Source organism: Delphinus delphis, chromosome 19 (assembly GCF_949987515.2).
Source record: "Delphinus delphis chromosome 19, mDelDel1.2, whole genome shotgun sequence".
NCBI classification, from domain to species: domain Eukaryota; kingdom Metazoa; phylum Chordata; class Mammalia; order Artiodactyla; family Delphinidae; genus Delphinus; species Delphinus delphis.
This window is the reverse complement of record NC_082701.1, coordinates 17,252,289-17,268,867: the sequence shown is the minus strand read 5'-3', so window position 1 is coordinate 17,268,867 and position 16,579 is coordinate 17,252,289. Positions and strand designations below refer to the sequence as shown.

General features: G+C 51.5%; 1 protein-coding gene across 1 annotated transcript; it reads left to right on the top strand.

Moving 5' to 3' along the window:
- Positions 1–76: 76 nt before the first annotated feature.
- RPRML (reprimo like) lies at positions 77–1,201 on the top strand. Its single transcript, XM_059996879.1, has one exon. It carries the CDS (start codon positions 336–338, stop codon positions 699–701), a length of 366 nt encoding a protein of 121 aa, XP_059852862.1. The 5' UTR covers positions 77–335; the 3' UTR covers positions 702–1,201.
- The last annotated feature ends 15,378 nt before the right edge of the window (positions 1,202–16,579 follow it).

The following is a 16,579-nucleotide window of genomic DNA, read 5'->3' as shown; positions in this document are numbered from 1 at the left end:
TGGGGCGGGGGGGGGGGGATGGGGAAGGAAGGAGGGGGCGGGGCCGTTGCTAGGGGAGGGGCGGCGGGGAGTGCGAGGAGCGCAGTCGGTGCCGCGAGGCGCGCTCGGCTCTGCCGCTCCAGCTCCCGCAAAGCCTGTTGCTGCCTTCTCCCGGCCGCCGCTTCCCGCCAGGTGCCCAGGGGCCGGCGGCCCGAGGGGTGCGGCGCGCGGGCAGCCCCCCGCCCTCTTGCTCTCCACGCACACAGGTGGACCCGAGCGTCTCCGAGAGCGCGGACGCCGGAGAGCCTCCCGGTGTGCCCCGGACCGCGCGCCAAGACCCCGGGCGCCGAGCGGCGATGAACGCGACCTTCCTGAACCACAGCGGCCTGGAAGCGGCAGGTGGCTTGGGCGGCGGCGGCGGCGGGGCCGCCGTGGGAAATCGCAGCCACGGGCTAGGCACGTGGCTGGGCTGCTGCCCCGGGGGCGCGCCGCTGTCCGCCAGTGACGGGGTCCCCGCGGGGCTGGCTCCGGATGAGCGCAGCCTGTGGGTGTCGCGCGTGGCGCAGATTGCCGTGCTCTGCGTGTTGTCGCTCACCGTGGTCTTCGGCGTTTTCTTCCTGGGCTGCAACCTGCTCATCAAGTCGGAGAGCATGATTAACTTTCTGATGCAGGAGCGCCGGCCTTCCAAGGACGTGGGCGCTGCCATTCTGGGGCTGTACTGAGCGCCGCCTCGGCCCGCCCTCGGCAGCTTGGCTGGAAGAAGACGGAGAAGGGAGCCCAGGACCCTGGTTCCCCCTCCCCGGGCTCTGCCGCCGCCTCTCGGCGGGCAGCGCGAGGGGCAGCGACGTGCCTCCGGGCGCCCGGGCCCGGGCCACTGCGGGACCTTAGGCGGCGGCGCGGGAAGGGACTTCCACACCCGACTCGGTCCTGCGTGCGGTCCAGCGTTGGGGGGTGGGAGGGTAGAGGATGGGGGTTCTTAACTGTTACTTTGAAAGGAAGTTCTGCGCAGGGTGGGAGAGGTTGTGGGATGCACTTGGGGCTGAGGTCACCGGCGTGGGAACTTTGTGTGTACGTAGGTGGGGTGGAGTGGGCGCGAGTTCCGAGCAGCGTGCGGGGGGGCGCCGCTGTTGACGAATCCGAGTCACTGAGCTTGTTGGCTTGATTTCGCATTTGAGAAGAAATCTTGCAATAAAGCTACAGCCGTCGGGCTCCCCGCGGCTTCCGCCCGCACTCCTGTGGGATGTGTGTGTATGGTGGGGGTGGGGGTGGGCGGGGGTGGGCCGTGTGTAGCTTACTAGCAAGTACTTTAGGCAGGTCACAGGACGCCAGGCCTCAGGACTGGGCAGCTGTCGGGGCTGGTCGCGGGCTCCTGAGACCCACTCGGAAGCTGCAGCCGGGGAGGAAAAAAGGTCCTGTTTTCTACGCGGACAGCCAGGGAGGCAGGTCCTGCAGGCTGGCGGGATAGCTGGTGAGATCAATTAAATCCCTGGAAAACTTGAATCTATTCCGTGAGATGGAAAAAAAAAAATCAGTTACTTGAGTCCAAAACGGAGAAAATAGCAAAAATAATACATCAGGACAGTGGGCAAATAAAATTCAATTAATGTGTGGGCAGCAGTCTAGATCGAGGGAAATTTTAATTATAGGGCCCAAAGCCCCATGTAAGGGCTTGCTTGACGCTACCCTGGTAGAGGGTAGGTGAGCAGATTCTGAAGATGTGCCCTTGCAGCATGGGGAGGAGAGTTTGGGTGGGTGGAATGTATGCTTGGGAGAGGGCTTTGTGGTTTGAAGGACCCAGGATGTTTAAAATGGAGCAAATGACCTCCAATGTAGCTGTGTTCAGGGAATTTGGAAGCTCCCATTATGAGATGCCCCCTGCTTCCCAGAACCCTGGCACCTCTTATAGGTGCAGAATTTCCTTAAAGCCGTGTTAAGCAGTTAGAACCTTGGCACTCACAGCCAAGGGGGAGTGTGAGTGGCTCTGCTCTCTGCAAGTGTCTGGTCTGGGGAAGAACTGAAACTGGGGGGTGGGGGACAGGAGGAGAGAAAGCTGGTCTTTGTAGCTTGTGTATATCCCCCTTAGCCCTAGTGCCAACCCCACTCAGGCACCCTGGTGCTTGGAAGATTTGGGGGGAGGGCTCTAGTGGATTTCTCCCCCTCTTCTCTCTTTTGCCATGGGTGGAAGTAAGGTGAATGAGAAGGAAGGTGGCTGAAGCCTTACTTGGCTTTGGGAAGAGAAGTATACTTCTCTTGTATGAGCGCCATCTCATGTCTCCAACACTAGTTCCCTACGAGGTTTGCGAGGGGGTGCACAGCATCTCAACAAAAGCATAGATGGTCACTGACTATGTTTTTGTTTTTGTTTTTGCGATACGTGGGCCTCTCACTGTTGTGGCCTCTCCCGTTGTGGAGCACAGGCTCCGGACGCGCAGGCTCAGCGGCCATGGCTCACGGGCCCAGCCACTCCGCGGCCTGTGGGATCTTCCCGGACCGGGGCACGAACCCGTGTCCCCTGCATCGGCAGGTGGACTCTCAACCACTGCGCCACCAGGGAAGCCCATGATGGTCACTGATTATGAAGGATTCAGAATCCTCCTGGCTCCTGAGCCCTCCTGTGTAACCAGGATCATCATCATTAGGGACTTCCCTGGTGATCCAGTGGTTAAGACTCCGTGCTGCCAATGCAGGGGGGGCCCGGGTTCCATCCCTGGTCGGGGAACTAGATCCCACATGCATGCCGCAACTAAAAGAGCCCGCGTGCGGCAACTAAGACCCGGTGGAACCAAATAAATTAATAAATAAATATTAAAAAAAAAAGAATCATCATCATTAGGATGTGTCATCTTCCCACCCACACCCACCCCACCACCCCAATCTCAGACCTGGGAGAGTTCATCCAGTTAGGCCAGTCCAGTAAAGGATAGGGGCCAGAAACTACTGCAGAGTTAAACCCACAATGTGAAGAATGCTCTGTTGATGGTTTGGGTAAGTAGCCCAGCTTGATCTGGTGAGAGCAGCCTTGAACAACTGGGGCAACCTGGGGATCTGGCTCTGTGTAGCACAGCTGTCTGGAGCCCGGCTGACCCGATGGCCTGAAGAATGGAGGTCAGAGAGCCGCAGGTGTTCACGTAAAACCCAAATGACAGGAAAAATGGGAGTTTTGGCAGGGACACAGCTTAGACACTGTTTTCTGGCTGACCAAGTTGGAGCAAACACTACGAGAACTTCCCTCTAATAAAATGGATCTGCAACTGGGGCAAGAGAAGGGGATTCAAGAGTTAAGTTTCCTGAATTTGCTGAAAAAGGAAAAGCCTTAATGGGGAAGCTTTGCAGGATTTTCTCAGTGTAAAGAAGAAAAAGGACACTGAAGACATGTACTAACATGTGTGTTTGTGCACCCCATCCCATGACTGGCACACCCATGTGGACAAGTATGCACACACAGGCAGGTGCACACAAAGCCAGGCTCAAGCCCCAAACAGGAAACTAGCAAGTGTGAGTGGGGTCCAGGGAAGGGTGGAGGGTGACATCTCTTCTGCAGTCCATCTTAGTTCTTTTGAAGCCCTGATGTCCTGCAATGTGTTTACAGAGCTCTCTTATATAAACCTCAGGGGTGGGCACCCTTAGTTACCAAAGAGCGAGCGCACGAAGCATAGTGCTTCAGGGGAAAGGCAGGACTACATTAGAGTCCTGAGCCTGGGGCATCGGGCACTGGACCAAGAAAGAGCCTGGTTCTCCAATGCCCTCTCCTCACTCCCCACCCCTGTGCAGGGAGAGATCTTCCAACAAGGGCTGCCCAAGATTCAGGGGCCAAATCTCTGGAGGTCCTGGGTTCAGAAGAGAAGTCCTGGACGCTGGTCTTTGAAATCCTAGCCGCCCTGCTTCCTGGCTCTGTGACTGGGGAAGTAACTCAATCTCTCTGAGCCTTAGTTTCCTCATCTATAGAATGGAAGCCATAGTAGCCATAGCTCCCATGAGACGATGAGTATAAAGTAGCTGACACAGTGCCTGGCATGTGATAAACAGCCAATAATGACAATGATTATGATTATCATTATTTTTGTTTAAGGTGTGAACTCTTCCCCGGCAAGATATATTTGGTTCTCTGAAAAGGGATCTTGGACAGAAAAATAGTAACTCGTATTTTCAAAGCATTTTGTAGGTTTCAAAGCACTCTCATAATCAGGACAAAAATAATGTATCGTGTGTCTAATGAGCGGAGCACTGAGCTCCCACCTTGCTGAGGAAGGTTTCATTACTGCTCCCATTTTACAGGTGAGGTAACTGAGGCTCTAAGAGGTTGTCTGAGGTCACCCAGCCAGGAAGGGGCAGAGCTAGGATTCAGCCCTGCCTGTGACTCCAGCCTTCCCTCCATATGCTCTTGTTTGCTGTCCACAACAGCTCGGTGAGTAAGAGCACACACTCTCCCATGAGCCTGTTTATAGGAGAGGAAACTAAGTTTCCATTTAACGGACTTGCCCCTGTTCATCCTTTCAATGAGTGTCTACTGGGAATCTCCTGTGGGCCAGGTACCGTGCAGGCACTGGGGTGAGCAAGGCGATAGCAGAACTGGAGTCTAGCCCGGCCTGCAGCCCCGGGTACTTGCACTGCTCCTCAGGACCACTAGCCTTCGGGTATTGAGGGTCTCAGGGACTAGGTCAAACCCTCTGCTTCCCTTCCTCTGAGTCAGGGATGGAATATCTGGGGTCAGTTGTGCTCTCACTAGCAAGAGGTCCTCTGGAATGGGGGACACTAGGAAGGGCTTACATCACAACATCCACTTACTTTCCCACTTGTTTGTCTGAATCCAGTTCACACAGAGCCATGCTGGTCTGGCTTCTGGGAGTTGCTCTGCCCAAACTCTCCCTAGACCCCAACTCAGCAGCAGACCAAGAGCAGCCTGGAGTGTTAGGGGAGGTTTAGAAGGGACAGTGAAGCCTGACAAGTGGTGGGCACAGACAAAAAATGGCCACATCCAGCATTCCAATGTTGGGGAAAGGGTGTGTGTGTGGGAGGGTGGGGGGGGTGGGTATGTGTGTGTCACACACTTTTTTTTTGGCGGTACGTGGGCCTCTCACTGTTGTGGCCTCTCACAGGCTCCGGACGCGCAGGCTCAGCGGCCATGGCTCACGGGCCCAACCGCTCCGCGGCATGTGGGATCCTCCTGGACTGGGGCACGAACCCATGTCCCCTGCATCGGCAGGTGGACTCTCAACCACTGCGCCACCAGGGAAGCCCTGGGTCACACATTTTATACCAAGGAATTTGGTGGGATCTCTGAGTAGCATTCCTTGAGTGCCACCCACGATCCTCTCTTGCCAATCAAGATCTTACCAGGTACGTAGGATGTCCAGATCCCCGAACCCAGCTCAGGGCAGGCCAAACCAGGCAAGTGTCCAGGTCTCTGAGATGGCAGCTGGGGCGGGGGTGTGGGGTCCCTACCCTGAGGCAGCATCGCTTACCCCTGCAGCTCTACGGTGTGACAGAGCTCCATCACTACACTACCCTCGAGGACCAGAACTGTCTCCTCTGTGTGTGTATTTTCTGTGGTGCCGAGCACGATGCTTTATTCTGTTCAGGAACATCACAAAACTTGGTTGAGTTGAAGACACAGCCTCTGCTTTCAAGGGGCGTCATGCATCATAGGGATCAAAGACGTGTCATGAAATAAACAAAACACAAGGAGGGTAAGTGTTCACTTCAGTCAGATGCAAATACAATTCCATGGTAATGACTCCCTTTTCAGGTGCTAATACTACCATTTAGAGAAGGTCTTCCACATGCCAGGAATGGTGTGAAGCACTTTTCATATTTTATCTCATAATCCTTTCTATTTTTTTCATAACCCAGATCTAATAATTCCTGCAAGGCAGAGACTGTTCTCATCTCCACTGAAGAGAACAAGGCTCAGACTGTTAGGTCATTCCTCTGAAACCACAGTTAAGGATCAATGGAACCAGAGTCCACATTCAAGTCTACCTGAGTTCAAAAGATATTTGGAAAGTGAAGAGCTGGCACATTTTATGATTTTGATTGAAATTTTGAAACTACGCCATGCCTTGATTTTTCTGTTTCATTGTTCAGGATGTGGGGATATTTTGGGGAGCACTTCTCACTTTTCTTTGTTGCAGAATGTGATGGTGACTCCTTAGTCATGAAATAGTACCACTACTGATGATGAAGATGTTGGTGATGATGCAGAGAAATTAACGACTCACCACCATCATTAAACAGACTATAAGTTGACAAGAAAAATTACCCAAAACACTAGAAGTAGAGAGGGAAAGAGAGGGTTATGTCGAGATGGTTGACTATACTATACTCACTCCATCCAGCCCTGAGTCATTATAAACACTGGGACAGATACTAAAGAAAATCTATAGCATTGCAGGAAAACATAAGGGGTGCCCTCAGTGGACTAGAAACCATGAAGATATCCTGGAAAATAGGTGTCAGATTAGGTCAGGTCGGAAGGGGTACTCACAGCTCACAGATCAGGAAAGCAAGGTCTGCCACAAAAGGTGGGAACTGTTCCAGCGTGTGCCAAACTGGGGTGCATGGGCAAGGGAAGCAGGTGGAGTCACTCCCGGGGTACTGCAGAGGTTGTAGTCAGAAGAATCAGCTTCCTTTCTCCTTGTCCCAGCACTTCTTGCCATTAGAGGCAACTCTGAGGCTTTGTCATGAGCAGGGCACGAGGGATGATACAGAAAAGGAGAAATTATTTATGGCCATGGTGACCTTAAGATACATTGATCCGTAAAGATTAGAAGAGGTTTACAATGGCAGTCAGAGGGCATACCTGCCCCAAAGACTGCTCTGGGTCCTTGATGCCATGGGCCCTGTCTCCCCTGGAACCTGCCTTGTTATGCTCCGGACTGCAGACTTAGATAATGAGATGCTCCACTTCTAAAAATGTGGCTTTATATTAACTTTTCTGCAATGTATGTATCGGCAGTCACATGTCTACTTACCAAAAGGGTGAAAAACTCCAATGAATTGCCATGGAGATGAAACCTGGAATGAGGTTGCCATGGAAACAAAACTGTTTCTAAAATGCCACATCACGTTGGGGAAGTAGGAAGCTCCTGTCAAAGACTTGAAGCTAGGGCTTCCCTGGTGGCGCAGTGGTTGACAGTCCGCCTGCCGATGCAGGGGACACGGGTTCGTGCCCCAGTCCGGGAAGATCCCACGTGCCACGGAGCAGCTAGGCCCGTGAGCCATGGCCGCTGAGCCTGCGCGTCCGGAGCCTGTGCTCCGCAACGGGAGAGGCCACAACAGTGAGAGGCCTGCGTACCGCAAAAAAAAAAAAAAAAAAAAAAAAAAACAAAAAAAAAACACTTGAAGTTAGAGGCCAAATCACAGACCTTCCCATCAGGGCCGGGTGCTCTTTCAGTTTCTTTTTACTTCTTTTTTTCTTTTCTTTTCTTGCCATCCCCAAAGGCAAGGGATTTAAATTTTGAAGACTTTGATTCAAGCTCTGGCTGTGCCATTAATAAGTCATGGGAATCAGGTATCCGAGGGCCCTGAAGAGGTGTGAGGAAGAGGGCTGCTGGCCCTCCTCTCTGGCTCTGTATTGACCTGCCGTGTGACCTTGGACAAGTCATTCTATCTGTTCCTGGGTTTCCTCCCATACAAAGCAAGGAGCTGGACTAGGTGGTCTCTAAGATCATTCCAGTACTTTTCTCTCTCCCATGACACTCTGCCTCGAGGGGCAACCAGCCTCTCAAGTAAATTAGGCCAGCGGAGCTGTCTGTGGTGCTGAACATCTGTCTGTTGAGCTCCTGGGCCACATCCTTTTCTCAATAGATCATGGCTATTCTCAGCACTCCCAGAGACTGGCGGACTCAGGCCGCCTCCATCAGGAGCCTAGGGACCTGCTTGCAGCTGGAGAGGAGACTCCAGAGGGTCTTGGAGTTCAGAGAGCACTGGAGGAGGAATCTAGAGGTGTGGTCCCAGCCTGACTCTGACATATGCTGTCAATGGGTTTTTGATGAAGCCACACTTTCCCTGTGGACCTTTGTTTTCTCATCAATGAGACTAAGATGGGGACTAAGATGATCCCTAACGCCCGATGGGCCAGAATAGTCCTGGGAAGCTTGCCTGGGCTACGGGACAGGAGAGCCCATACACATTCAGCCAATCCCCACCTGTCCCAAGGCTCAGGCTTCTCTAGTAGGACCGACGATGATGAACAAAGCACACTCCCTTGTTAGGAACATATGTTCTTTTGTCTGGAAGAAAAGACAGGCCATGAGCAGATGTAGCATTTACATTTTCTCAAGTGACAACTGAACACTGAGGATGATTACTGCTTGTCATGAAATGTGTCAAAACTATAATAAAATCTCCAACTTATATCATCCGCCTACTTATCTGATTATCTTTCCAGAATCTGCTTCACTCCTCAGTATCACAGGATGAAAAAGACAAAGAAAGGAAAGCTCAAAGGGAGTTCACACTAGGAGGGACACAGACACCACAATTCGCTCTGAAACATGTTTTTCACCCTTCAACTCCCCCATTTGTTGACATAATGGGATGTTTGGGAGTGTGGAGGCCATAATCAAGAAGGGCCCCTTGGGCTTCCCTGGTGGCGCAGTGGTTGAGAGTCTGCCTGCCGATGCAGGGGACACGGGTTCGTGCCCCGGTCCAGGAAGATCCCACATGCCGCGAAGCGGCTGGGCCCGCGAGCCATGGCCGCTGAGCCTGCGCGTCCGGAGCCTGTGCTCCGCAACGGGAGAGGCCACAACAGTGAGAGGCCCGCCTACCGCAAAAAAAAAAAAAAAAAAAAAAGAAGGGCCCTTGATTCAAGTCCTGTTTCTGCTCCTTATCAGCTATAAGACATGCTTTCCAAGCTTCAGTTTCTTCGTTTGTAAAATGGGGGTTAATGACACACACCTCTTTTTTAAAATTTTTTTTATTTTTTGCGGTACGCGGGCCTCACACTGTTGTGGCCTCTCCCGTTGCGGAGCACAGGCTCCGGACGCGCAGGCTCAGCGGCCATGGCTCACGGGCCCAGCCGCTCCGCGGCATGTGGGATCTTCCCGGACCGGGGCACGAACTCGTGTCCCCTGCATCGGCAGGCGGACTCTCAACCACTGCGCCACCAGGGAAGCCCTTTTGTCTGGTATTTTATTTCCACCTTTTTTTTTTAAACTCTCCCCAAAATAGTCATTATAAATGTCTTTTTATTTTTAAAATTACATACAGTGAAATTCATTTTTTTCTGGTGTATGGTACTAGGTGTTTTGACAAATGCTTCGAGTTGTGTAATCGCCAACACAATCAAGATACAGAACAGTTCTACCAGACAAACACAGTTCCTCATGCTGCCACTTTGTAGTCAAATCCTCCCTCCTTCCTTTAACCCCTGACAATCACTGACTTGTTCTCTGTCCTTACGGTTTTTCTTTTCCAGAATGTCAAATCAATGGAACCATAAGATATATAGCCTTTCCAGTTTGGCTTCTTACACTTAGCTTAATGCATCCACATTGCTGCGCGTACCAACAGTTCGTTCTTTTTTATCGTTGAGTAGTATTCCATCATATGAATGCATCACAGATTTTTTAAATTAATTTTTGATTTTTATCTATCTCCAGTTGAAGGACATTTGGGTTGTATCGGTTTTTGGTGATTATGAAAAATCCATCACAGTCATGTACAGTTTTGTATGTATGTGTACAAAAATTTTTCATTTCTCTTGGGTAAATACCTAGAAGGGGGACTGTTGCGTCATATAGAAAGTATATACTTAACTCTACAAGAAACTGCCGAAGTGTCTTCCACGGTGGACGTCACACTTTGCATTCCCATCAGCAATGTGCAAATGCTTTAGTTGCTCTGCATCCTCACCAGCACTTGGTAATGTCAGGGTTATTATAATTTTTGTATTTTGTTTATTTGTACATGTGTCTTTCTAGTATGTGTGTAGCAATATCTCACTGAGTTAAATTTCTATTTTCTAATGAATGGTGGTGTTGAAAATCTTTTCATGGGCTCATCTGTCATCTGCATGTCTTCTTGAGTGAAGTGTCTTTTGCTCAGTTTTAAAGTTGGGTTGTTAGTTTCTGATTGTTGACTTCTGTGTAGTTTGGATACAGTCTTTTGGCCGATTGTGATTTGTGAGTATTTTTTCCCAGCCTATGCCTTGTCTTTTCATTCTCTTAACAGAGTCTCTCACAGAGTTCCATACCTCCCCCAACCACTGCCACCCCCACCACCGCTACTGTGTCCCCAGTACCTAGCTAGCACCTGCATGGCAGGGACGCCACAGATGTCTGTTGAGTGGATGATATAATAGTGAATGAAGAGGTGACTCACTCTGGTCTGGGCTTTGCATCACTCAGGTCTATTGCCTTCTTGCGCTGGTTCTCTGTTCTCCAAGTGGCTTTCTGATCTTTATTTTGGCTTCCTCCAGGAAAGGAGTCCCCAGAATAGTGAGCATGGGTAGTCCAGTGACTGAAAAGGCAGCCTCCATCCCTTCCATCCTGAGTTTAGGAAGTGGCGCTCTGGTTGCACCTGGTTGCTCATCACTGAGTCTGGTCAGTCCAGAGAGGCTGTGGCCACTGTTGAGGGTCCTGGCCCACCGTCTGGACCCTCCTGAAGCCTGGACCATGATGGTCACTCTGAAGTCCGCCCTGTGAGGTCCTGCCTGAGGGCCCAGCCAGCCTTCCTCAGATGGCACCTCTCTTGCATCTCTCTCTTCCCTGCTCAGTCCAGAAGGTGAGGGAGGGAAGTCAGCTCCAGGGTGGGAGGATTGGCTTCTGGGGACCCCCAGGGATGGAAGGACTTTCCGTGGTTAGAGAGATAAAAAGGGAGGAGAAAAGTTTTGGGGGTGGAGAGTGGGAGGGCAAAGGAGAGAGCCTGGAACAAAAAAAGTGTTCAGGAAATACTCTAGCTTAATCCCTTCTCACCATAATTCAGTGTAAAGGGATTGCTATCTGTGGGGGTTGGTAGAGAAGTTTTATTTCCAAATGCAGCAGAGCCTTCTTTGCTCTAGAGATAGAGTCAACTTGCCTTTTTTCTTAGTTCCCCAAAGAAAGATGGAGAACTTCTCCTTTCTCCAGGGTTTTGAATGCAGTGTCAGGAATGCAACAGGGGACCTAAGTGTGGTCGTGATCTACAGGATCTGAAAAACAGTCAGCGGTTCTTGAGCACTACCAGACCAAGAGAAGTAAACTTAGAAGTCGGGGTGGGGTAGTGGCAGATTTAGGCTTTTCCAAAGAAGAAAGCAGAATACTTTTCCTTTTGAGCCAAACCTCTTCTGAAAAATTTAAAGACTGGAGGTCATGCCCTTTGCTGACTGCTCTCAGTCAGTCTGTCCATCTGTCTGCTGGTAGGAAGCAGATGATGCTTCTGCTGCTAAGGCACCCTCTGCCCCCACCTTCCCACCAGCTCCCTGGTACTGCTCTCTGGCTACACTTAGGTCTCCCCTTGCATTCCTGACACTGACTCACTTGTCCTAGGATGCTCTGCCTGTGGAGGAGAGCCTTGGGCACACCTAATTTTGTCAAGCTGTCCTGCCTGGACACATGGAGACCTCTTGTCTTTGCATTGGAATTTACTTTGGTAAAGCATTTCCCATCTCACACTACTCATTCAGCCTTGTACTAGTTCTTCAAGGTAGGTTATACATTTCACTGTTGGGGAAACTGAGGGGTCATACAGCAAGTTGGGGGATGGAGTGGGCTAGAGCCCATGTTCTCTCAACCCGCATCCACGTGGGGGGGTTTTCATGGACTGGACTCAGTCTTCAGGCAGACTCCAACTCCCCAGAGCCCCTGACTTCCCAGGAAGTTGCGTCCACCCCTTGTCCCCATCCCACGACCTCTGGAGGCAGGGAGAACTCCTGTGCACCGGAAGTGGGTGGTGGGAGGGACGATGCCCTGATGGCCCAGTCCTCACCCCTGAGCTGGCACATCCTCCTGGAGTGTTCTGCAGCTAGGCCTCAGAGTAGCTCATCTTTAAGTCTCCTTCCAGCTCCCCCTTCCAATGGTTCTTGGCTTAGTCAGGCTCTGAGACGCCCTGGCTCCTGCCATCAGCACTTCCTTCAGTTTAAGAATAAAAGGAAGCCATCCTCTGAGCCCCCACGCGCATCTCCCACCCCCAGAGTCTTCTTTGCTAGCTCCTGCTGTTGCGGCTGTCAGGAGTAGATTTTTGGGTAATTGTTGCCATGGAGACCCTGTCTTGAACTATTGTGCAAATGTGTCCCATCTTTCTCCTTATTTGGTGTGTGATATGAATGCGGGTAAAATGGGGAGGCTGAAGGCGCGCCCTTGCCATGCAAGTCGGTTTGCCTGGGCCCGAGCTTCTTGGTAGCCTGCACCCCATTCCTGTCTTCATCAAGGTCTCTGGCCAGTTGCTGCCAATAGAAAGAAAGTCCTGGACAAGTTCAGAGACACCTATTTCTATAAATTACAAAATGCTTGACAGGGGAGGGCCCATGTCAGTCTTACTCACAGCTACATATACAGTATTTAGCAATGTGCCTGTACACAACAGACGCTTAATCACGGTTTCTTGCATGAATGCTGAATAAGCAGAGATCCGCAAGAGTAGTCTTATTGATCCTTAAGTATATACTTCAGGGGCTTCAGTAAGAATGATTCCTCTTGTTCTATGTGTTTATCCCTCGTGGGAATGGAAACTTTCAGGATGCTTCGTGACTTCTAAGGTTACACACACCTCTGGCAGAGCTCAGCCAGGTGCAGCTGAGGACAAGGAGACCTGCTCTCCATGGGTTGAACGGGATCACCCAGATCCACTGACTTTTGGCAGCAACAGATCCCCAAAGCAGTAGCCCCCATTCCTGGAACCATCATCCCCTTGGGGAAGTAAGCCAGAGCTCCCAGCACCTTCCTCCAAGAGATGAAGCCTGTCTAAAAGATGAGGACTCACTCACCTAGACCCCAGCTCCAACCCACTTCCATAATCACCAACAGGCACACCAATCCTGCCGCAGAATCCAGGCTTAGCACCTCGCCTCCGTTTCCCCGAGCACTCAGCCTCCCACATGCAGATGACTGGATCACTCGCACTATTTTTATCACGTCTCTTTCCTATCCAAGATCTGTCCTCATCTCCCCACTGCTTTTTCTACCAGATAGAGACTCAACTTGCATTCAAGGGCTTTCATCAATTCCTTCCTCTCCCACCAAACAAGCCAGCCCTTCATGCCCTCTCCACCTTGCCCCTCCTCACCTTGGCTCCCTGCCCTCTGTACTTCCAGGTCAGCTCTCCGAGAGCAGCCTCACCCACCGTGCTCAGACTGGCTTTACTCAGGCTCTGTCCTCCCCGAATGACTTTCTCTGACCCTTGTTGGGAATCCATCACCTTCTCCGAGAACTTACGTTAGCATCCTTCCTCCACAATGGCTCACTGCACAGCTGCTGCTGAAAAGGCTTGAGTGTTGGAATGGGGGCAGGAGGTACAAAGACAGGGTAGCGTGTTGAAGAGAGCGGGAGGGTGGTATTGTGTCCCACCAGCACTGTCAGCTACACAGGCTACTCCAGGGCTGCCATCCAACAGGAGCCACGAGACAGAAAACATATGGCCACCCCCTCGGTGTCTACGTGGATTTGACAAGCTTCCCAATAAAGGATTCATTGTTACCCAACAGACAAGGAACAAGGGAAGCAAGAAGGCTTATAAGGCAGAATTCTGGCCTCGTGTGGGGAGGTTTCTGTTTACGCTGCTACACAGGAGGGAACAGGAGCTGAGTTAGAATATTTCTGGAGTTGCTGAATAGCATTCTGATCCAGGACTAACCTTATGGGCTCTTCATCAGTTTTCTCCTGAAGGTTAAGATGGACCCTCCTGTGAGTGAGGAGGGCTACTCTTACCCCTCTTCCTCCCACTCTCCATTTCTACAGGGCTGTAGGTCAGACCGTACTTTCTTGCCTTGCTGATGAGGCTTCGTGAGGCATGGAGAGATGATTCTAGCTTGCGCAGTGCCTAGTCTGATGTGAGGAGAGGCAGCAACTGGATCCCCGATCTAAGAGGGGAGTTAGAGTCCCCGCCCCCAGAAGGTTCCTAGACTGATGGTGGAGACACTGCCCCTGTTCTAAAAAGCTCTTTAGTCAGTTGGCCAGGGGTGAGGTGAGAGGGATGACATACACACAGCTACGCTCAAATAACACATCTGACCAAGTACAGCTGGACCAAAGTGTTAGCAAAAGCAAGGAATCACAAAGCGAGGAATGGTGACGAAGTTAAGACCTGGTTTGGAAGGCTACCTGGAGGAGGTGAGCGCTGAAGGAATGGTTTGGTGAAGACAAGGGATTCCAAGCCATGCACTGCATGGGAGGTGTGCTTGGCCTGAGACGTCCACAGAGAATTGATGAGTGTGTTCCTTAATGAGTCTGGTTCAGAAATCAAGTCCTTCCAAGCTTTACTTGGACTCCTGTCAAGACAAAAATTGGGGGGGCTCAAGGTCTATTTGAGTTAATATTTACTGTGTGCCAGCTTTGCATCTAGCATCTTATAATGTAAATAACTTGGGAGGAGAGAACAGAGACAGACAAAGGCATGGCTTTGGTCTTGTAGAGGGTTTCCTTCTGAGCCTTCAATGAAAGACAGAAACCCAGCTTAAGTAGGAGAGGGATTTACTGGCTCCCTAAATCGGTAAATTCTGAGGGCATGGCTCAATCCAGGGGTTTACCTGACACTGTTCCCTCTCTCTCTCCCTCCCTCCCTCCCCCCCTCTCTTCTCCTCTCTCTCTCCCTCCCTCCCCCCGCTCTTTTCTCCTCTCTCTCTCCCTCCCTCCCCCCGCTCTTTTCTCCTCTCTCCCTCCCTCCCTCCCCCCTCTCTCTTCTCCTCTCTCTCTCCCTCCCTCCCCCCGCTCTTTTCTCCTCTCTCTCTCCCTCCCTCTCTCTCCATCTCTTGGCTGTGCTTTCCTCTTGGAGGGCTTCATTCTTAGGCAGCCTCTCCACACGGCTGGAACAAAAGCTCCAGGTTAAGATGTCTTGCTCTCACGGAGGCAGTGATCAGTCAGAATTAGTACTAAAGGGGCCATGCCAGTCTGAGTCTGTTCCTTTTGAAACTTTCCCGGAAGTCCCTTCCAGCAACTTCTCCCCACATCCTGTTGACCAGAACTGGGTGACATAACTTCTCCCACTGCAAGAAAGCCTGCAGAGGCAAGTATTTTCAACTGGGCTTCCAATAAAATTAGGGTTTTGTTATTGAGAACCAAAGGGAGAAAGGACATTGGTGGGGCAGCCAGCACTGTCTATAGGAATACCAAGGAAGATTCTTACTGGCTCTGCATGGTCATGTGGTCATCCCTGAACCAACCACTAGGGCCTACTGATAGAGTCCTCTGATTGGCCAGGCTTGCTTCAGGGGCTTCCCCCTGTTGAAGAAGGCAGCCCTAGCTGAATCCCATGGAACAGATTTTTCCATAGGAAGGAGAGATTATGTTACCAGCAGAAGGGGATAACGGCTTGTAGTCCAAAGAGGGGATGCTGGGCAGATAAACAACATACGCCCACGACAAGAATTCTCCAGTACAGAAAGAAAATATACCGGGAAAAAAAAAAAGCTTTAAAAAGAAAAATAGCTTCAGGAATCTCCTCCTCTCCCTGACACAATATATACAAAGTTATACTGCAGGAACCAAATAGAGCTGCACTGAGAAAAATGGTTTAGAAAGGAAGACATCCTGGTGGGAGTGAACTTGGAGTTGGGGTGTGAAGGAGGTGATGGCTAGAGAGGAGGAGCAGGGAGGCAAAAGCCCAGAGGGAGAAGCGCTACACAGAGGCCAGGAACAGGGCTGGCTGGGAAAGAGAGGGGAGGAGGAGTGGACAGCCCACCCTCCCACAGAGGCTGTGAGGGTGGGGTCCTCCCTGAGTGTACCTGGTCCCCAGAAAACTGGAGGCTTCCCTTTCCCACCTGGGTCACTGTCTGGCTTTGGTGCAGCAGTGGTTGAGAATCAGCCTGCCAATGCAGGGGACACGGGTTTGATCCCTGGTCCAGGAAGATCCCACATGCCGCGGAGCAACTAAGCCTGTGCGCCACAACTATTAAGCCTGCGCTCTAGAGCCCGCGAGCCACAACTACTGAAGCCTGCGCGCTACAACTACTGAGCTCACGTGCCCCAACTACTGAAGCCGTGCGCTCTAGGGCCCGTGTGCCACAACTACTGAAGCCCGCGCACCTACAGCCCATGCTCTGCAACAAGAGAAGCCACCGCAATGAAAAGCCCGGGCACCGCAACGAAGAGTAGCTCCCGCTCGCCACAACTAGAGAAAGCCCGCACGCAGCAACGAAGGCCTAACGCAGCCAAAAATAAATTAAAAAAGAATTATCTTGGCCTGGGAGGTGGGGCAGAGGGGTACGGGGAAGACCTCCAATGCCAAATTGCAGGGGAGAGGAGGGAGGTGGCTCTGACATGGGAGCAAGAGGGAGCCACTGAGAGCAAGTTCCTAACCCAGTAAGGGCTATGCCAGTTATCAGACACATCCCAGGCGGCTCTACCTGGCAGCGTGACAATTCACCATTAAACCTGGGATCTGGTGCCGGCTGATGCAGCAGCTGGGCGAGGAGCCCAGGCACAGACAGCTCTGGTGGGAATCTTTAAGGATGAAAATGATGGGAAAG

What these genes read in the sequence shown, in the direction of transcription:
- RPRML (XM_059996879.1), top strand. Translation starts at nt 336, where the DNA reads ATGAACGCGACCTTCCTGAACCACAGCGGCCTGGAAGCGGCAGGTGGC.